Genomic DNA, 6532 nt, shown 5'->3' on the forward strand with positions numbered 1-6532 from the left:
CTGCTAGGCGGCGCAGGATCTACTCGCGCAAACCATTCGCGAGAAAAACATCGATGTGGCCATACTAAGTGAACCATACCGAAACCGTGGTGGTAGCGTTTGGGTCAAAGACCAAACGAGCCAAGCAGCGCTGTGGACTTGTGGAGAACAAGCCTTCCAGGAAATAATGGAGCACCCGGAGGAGGGCTTCATCAGAGCGAAGGAGAAGTGCATCCACATCTACAGCTGCTATGCTCCACCCAGCGCTACACTCGTCGAGTATGAGCGGATGCTTGCTGCTCTTGTTTTGGATGCAAGAGGACGTTGGCTGATCATAATAGGAGACGATTTCAATGCGTGGGCTCTTGAATGGGGCAGCCGGGTAACTAATGTCAGGGGACGTGTTCTCCTCAAAGCATTCGCGGAGCTGGACGTGGTACTGGCGAATGTTGGGTCTTCGTACACTTTCCGGGGAAGGGGCCTGGGGTCTATAGTGGACCTGACATACGTGAGTGCCACTTTAGCCAGTAGAATCGCTTGGCATGTCAGTGAGGACGATACTCACAACGACCACCAGGCAATCTGCATAGAGATCAAGGGTGGATCAAGCTCGAAAAAGAGTTTTCGCAGAATGCCGGATGGTATGCTTGGCTGGACAGTGAAAGCTTTCGAGGGGGACACGTTTTCCGCGGTGCTCAAATCCGACATATCCCTGACTGGTACGGCTGGAGAGAAAGCCACCCAGATCACTCGATGGGTGACGGAAGCATGCGATGCTACTATGCCCAGAAGGCGATTGCTCCCCAGTAGGCAACCCAACTACTGGTGGAACAACGAAATCGCAAGTTTGGGAGCCGCATGTTTTCGGGCAAGGAGGCTTTGCCAGAGGCTCAGGGGAAAACCCGGTGGCGATGGTCGAGAGGAGGCACACAAGCAATTGCGTGGCCGCCTAAAGGAAGCCATTCGGATTAGCAAAAAGAACTGCTTCAAACAGCTCTGCGACCATGCCGACATAAACCCTTGGGGCGAGGCTTATAGAGTGGTGATGAAAAGGCTGCGGAAATCACCCCAGGTGACCTGTCTGTTCCTTCACCACGAAAATAGGGGAAGGCAAATTTTTGTCCAGCTAAATGACATCATAATACCGCCTGTAATTGTGGAGGAGCTGCGGGAAATATGTGCTAGGTTCGGTGACAACAAGGCCCCAGGCTTGGATGGCATCCCCAACCGAGCTTTGATACTGGTAGTGAAGACTAGGCCCGACCTTTTCGCCAACACCTTCGAGGCGTGCCTAAAAGAAGGAATATTCCCTGCCCAGTGGAAACAGCAAAAGTTGGTGTTACTTCCGAAGCCTGGCAAGCCACCAGGAAACTCAGCGTCGTATCATCCTATCTGCCTGTTGGATACAATGGGGAAGATGATGGAGAGAGTCATCTACAACAGACTCCTGCCCATCGTCGAAGCCAGTAATGGTTTGCCGGAATGCCAGTTTGGTTTCTGATGCGCCCACTCTACTGTGGACGCAATTGGCATGGTGGTAAACCTGGCAAAAGGTGCACTGATTTCTGGCGACTTCTATGCCGTGGTGGCGTTGGATGCCAAAAACGCATTCAACTCGACCAACTGGAATAGAATTAAAGGGGCGTTGGCTGACATAGGTGTCCCCGGATGCTTAGCAAATTTGGTGGAAAACTACCTCTCAGAGAGGACTCTCTGGTACGGGACCGATGAGGGCCCAAAGAGTACATTGTCACAGCCGGGGTACCACAGGGATCGGTACTTGGTCCCCTGTTGTGGAATATCATGTATAATGGGGTGCTTGCTTTTCCCGTCCCAGAGGGGACTACGATTGTCGGCTTTGCTGATGACCTAGCTGTGGTTGTTGCAGCAAAACACCCAGAAGATGTGGAGGTTTACGCAACGGAAACAGTGAGAGCGGTAGAGTCATGACTAGAAAAGGCCGGGCTGACCTTGGCGGACGCGAAAACGGAAGCGGTCTTAATAACGAACCGCAGAAAAAATAACACTGTGAAAGTGGAGGTCGGTGGACATACGGTCGTCTAAAAGCTGGCTATTAAATACCTGGAGGTAATAATTGACACCAAATTGAGTTTTAGGGAACACCTAGAGTATGCATGCCAAAGGGCAGCCAGTGCCACCACGGCACGTGCAAAAATGTTGCCAAGTATTGGTGGACCGAAACATTGCCGGAGGTTGGTGCTAGCCGGAGTGGTGCGCTCCATCCTGCTCTACTCGTCCCCTGTGTCGGCAGAGGCACTTGCAAACTCTCAGAGACGGAAGCAAGTGAGACCAGCTACCACATTACCCAGTTCCTCACGGGACACGGTGGTTGCTACAGGCAGTATCTGCACCGCTTTGGGTTGGATGATTCTCCGAACTGTCCCAGATGCGATGGCATACCGGAGGATCCAGAGCATGTGATGTTTCACTGCCCACGATTTGCGATGAAGAGAAGGAGCTTAAACCAGGTGCTGGGCAGGAGCGGGACCCCGGAGAGCTTGGTTACAGAGATGCTTGAGTCCGAGGAGAAGTGGCTTGCGGTTGGCTCCGCAATCATCCAAATGCAGGAGGAGTTGCTGAAGGAACAAAGAAGGAGGAAAGCTGCAAATAGGAGAAGGATAAGTGCCTAAGGGCAAACCTACCCCGCGAAGTAATACATTAATGGTGGTCCCGCGGGGCTGGGGCTGGAGAGACCGGGGGTGGTTTTTAGTGGGTGTGAATCCCATACGCGCCTGCTGTAGTTCCGCCGTTCGGGCGGCGGACGTGTCATTCTAAGATTTTCCACCTCCGTGTACGCACAAAGAAAAAATATCTCCTACCTACACCATTTTTTGGTATACTATAATCGGATTTCTTTGTGGAATGCATCAATGAAAACAAATTATCACTACAATTAGGAATCTTCATAATGCATTCGTTTCAATTTTTAACCCCTGCAACACTTATATCAGGCATGAACTCAGCTTTAATCGATTAATCGATGATTGATCAATTAACTAATAGTTTCTAACCTTGAAACCACTAACGATATGACTTGTTGTACATCTTGAAAATTAAGTTGTTGCACAACCTAAAAACTTTATAATTGAAACAGTTGAAACAATTGGTTGCATCAATATTTAATGAAGACAAAACCATTCAAGTAAAGGTACATCTTCATCTTAAAGGCCATTCAAGATAAAATGCTTGATGAAAGATACAACTCTAATATCTAAGATATTAGAGAGATGAAAAAAAAATCATGAAATAGATGACTTCAAAAATAAGTTTAATCATTCGATTGACTTTCACTATTTTGCAAAAAACTAACCAAAATTAAATGTATCTTCAGGAAAATGAAATATATCATAAATTTCATCACGGTAATGCCACTAATGGAAGGCAATCTTTCGTTTGATAAAAGATGCTGGAGTTAGATATTGCTAGATTTTCGCTGAGATATGATTGTTGGTAAATTATTGAAAGTTTTTTTTCTGGTTGAGACTCGGAAGTGTAAGTGTTGGATGACTAGAAATTTTATCAAATTGGCGGGTGTGAAGATTTTATCATCTGAATTTTATCGGATTTTTTTTTCAAATAAAAGTTTTGTTAGAATAAATGAAATTAAGATATTAAAGAAGAGAAACGAAGGAACACAAATCGCACGAGGATGGACTTATAATAGGTGACCGGAAATATTTAAAAAGTGTATTAAATCGATCTTTTATCTATTCATTTTGATGAGAGAAATAAGATAATTTTGAATTTTTTTATTTTCGCCTCAATTTATAGTTGAGTAAAAAACTTTTTCTCTGCCAAAATATAATTTGAGAAAAGTCATTTTTTTAGGGAATATTTGGAAAGATGCAGGCTGTTGCTTTCAGATAAATCTTTATAATTTGTGAATCTGTAAAGCATTTTGAAGGACCCTCTCTTATTGCCGAGCTAAAATAGTGAATATTAAAACAACTTTAGTACTTTTTCAATGTCTTTGTTTTATTACAAAATGCTTCATTAAATTATAATACAAAAAGACTTAAAATACGTTTTTAAAACAGAGTACTTGAAAGTATGGCCATTTTCATTAGTTAGTTTCTACATGTGACAGAACACATAAGGCAAATCGATGGATTTCAGATCCCTGATATTTGTTTGTCATTAACTGACATTGCCTTACTCTATGATTTTAAGTGTCCAGAACATCTCCAGTTGCATTAACAAATCTGTTTGCAGGAGTAGGTACTCAGTATAGAATTTTGAAAAAAAAAGATACAGATAAATTTGTGAGCGCTCTTATAAATAGTTGTGTTTAAGAAGTAAACGAGAATGAAGCGTCGGAGAAAAGGTTGTAGCAATAACATTAATCTACCACGTGTGATATGTTACATGCATCTGTTATAAAGCTGATGTTATTCCTTCTCTCTAAATCCTATATAGATATTAACTAAAATAAAATATCTTAAATTATTTTACTAAAGTTAATAACCATTGAATTTTCCTTGTTGTTGAGCGTTGCTGTCGTAACCACCACCGAAACCAGATTGACCAGCACCGGTATCTTCATAGGAGACAACTGGGCGATAACCATGTTCATCAGCTTCGTATTGAACAATTTGTTTGCGACCATCAGGAAGGAGAACGTAGTAGCGTCCAACGGTTTTGTCACCATCACGTGATTCCATGTGTCCGAAATCTTGACCAGTGTGGTAGTCTTGAACGTCGTATTGGAATTCATATTTGGCTGGTCCGTAGTTTTCTTCCTGGTGTCCACCACCGTATGAGTATCCAGCATCACCACCGCCAGCGTGTCCATGTTGGGAAGGAGCTCCATATGAAGTTTGTGGACTGGTGAAGATGGCAGATGTCACTCCTGGAGCACCGTAGGCTGATGATGGAGCTTGTTGGTGTCCTTGTCCTCCAAAACCACCGAAACCACCTGATCCATGTTGGCCAGTGGGTGGAAGGTAATTGTTGGAGGGTGATTGGTTGGGTGGTAGGTATTGATTTTGTGGTGCTGGTGGCTCACAGCTTACTAGCGCAACCAAGGCGAATAGAGATGTTGCTACGAAGGCCTATAAAGATAAAATGAAAGACAGTGAACACAGCGCGCAATTTTTCGAAGGATTCTTTAACAAGTTATTGCCGATGGTGATCAGCGAACTAAAGCGGAGGTTCCACATTAGTATGATATCCAAATTTCAATACGAAATTCAGTATAATATTCCAGTGAGACAAACAGAAAGTGTGCAAAGTGTAAATTTTTTTTCAATACGAAATAATTAGTCCTTTTTGGAATTTAAAAATTCAAGTCTTGATGTCCTAATAAAAACTCGGAATATGAGTTGAAAAACTCATGAGTTGTCAATTGTATTGCAGTTTCCAAAGGTGAAAATTACTACGAATCCAATGCCCGGCTATGTAAATGTTTTCAAATCCTGGTAATGGAGGAGTTAGGAGTTCTGCACAATATCCTCCCTTCATGATTGAATAGGCACTAATTTTACAATTTGTGATAACACAAAAGTAATTATTCCTTTTTTTCGAAAGTTAATAAAATTCGTTAAAAGTGTCGTAACACCAAACAAATTCAGAGTCACTTTTCTGTATTTTACAGTGATTTAGTCCCAATTATACACTTTCACACACTTATCCGTTTTTATGCACATATAATTGCATCCTGGAGATTTTTCTGAATATCCTATTTCACATTTTTATATAATTTAAAATTAATTTTAAATAATATTCTACCTTCATTATAACAGATTTATTTAAAACTTGTTATCACACGGGATATTTGCAAAAACTAAATTGAAATTGCTCTTCCTTGGAAGATGGTTAGCGACTGTTTGATGCTGATCCACATTCATTCGTTAGTTTATATATCTTTCAGCGGTTGAACGCAGAAAATTTGGTGCATTGCAAAAATCCATGGTATAAAATTTCAAACCTAATCTAATCTTTAGTCGTCATCATCATCATCATCATCATCAGCATCAATACCATCCCCAACAATAGCGCAACAGAAGCAAGTAACAGATGCTGCATAGAGATGGTACCTAACATTCAATAATACCAGCAGCACCTTCTAATGTAACAACAACAACAACAACAATGGTGGGATCATTAAATTTAACGAACGATAACAACAATAACGAAAAAAGTACGCAGAGTACTACTATCAACTATCAAAATATATCCCCCATTTTTGCGAAAAAAAATCTAAACGGTAACGGTTTGTCTTCCACTCTCCACTAGATAAAAAGTAAACGCACTACAACGATCCATTCAGTGCAAAGATCGTTTCACCAATACAAATGGACCAAAACACTGCCATTCAGAAAACTAGTCAAGATGATCTATAAGAACATTATTTTTTATAGTGAAGCATACCTGTAACCTGTGTACAACCGTAAAACCATGGAGCCCCGGGAGCTGAGACGGTACTAAGAGAAATTAGTCCACCAATACGATGATGGTGATCTTCATCTCTCATTCAAAGATACTACCGTAACGCCACTCGCTCTTCAGCATGCCTGTCGGTACGATGCTACCT

At 42.2% G+C, this 6532-nt stretch overlaps 1 protein-coding gene across 1 annotated transcript; it reads right to left on the reverse strand.

Moving 5' to 3' along the window:
* Positions 1-3954: 3954 nt before the first annotated feature.
* Positions 3955-5872, reverse strand: LOC119654479 (pro-resilin). Its single transcript, XM_038059900.1, has 2 exons — positions 5728-5872; positions 3955-5051 (listed from the first exon to the last, which is right to left on the reverse strand). The coding sequence occupies exons 1-2, from the start codon at positions 5731-5733 to the stop codon at positions 4458-4460; spliced, it is 600 nt and encodes a 199-aa protein (XP_037915828.1). The 5' UTR covers positions 5734-5872; the 3' UTR covers positions 3955-4457.
* Between the last annotated feature and the right edge of the window lie 660 nt (positions 5873-6532).

Source organism: Hermetia illucens, chromosome 4, assembly GCF_905115235.1.
Source record: "Hermetia illucens chromosome 4, iHerIll2.2.curated.20191125, whole genome shotgun sequence".
NCBI classification, from domain to species: domain Eukaryota; kingdom Metazoa; phylum Arthropoda; class Insecta; order Diptera; family Stratiomyidae; genus Hermetia; species Hermetia illucens.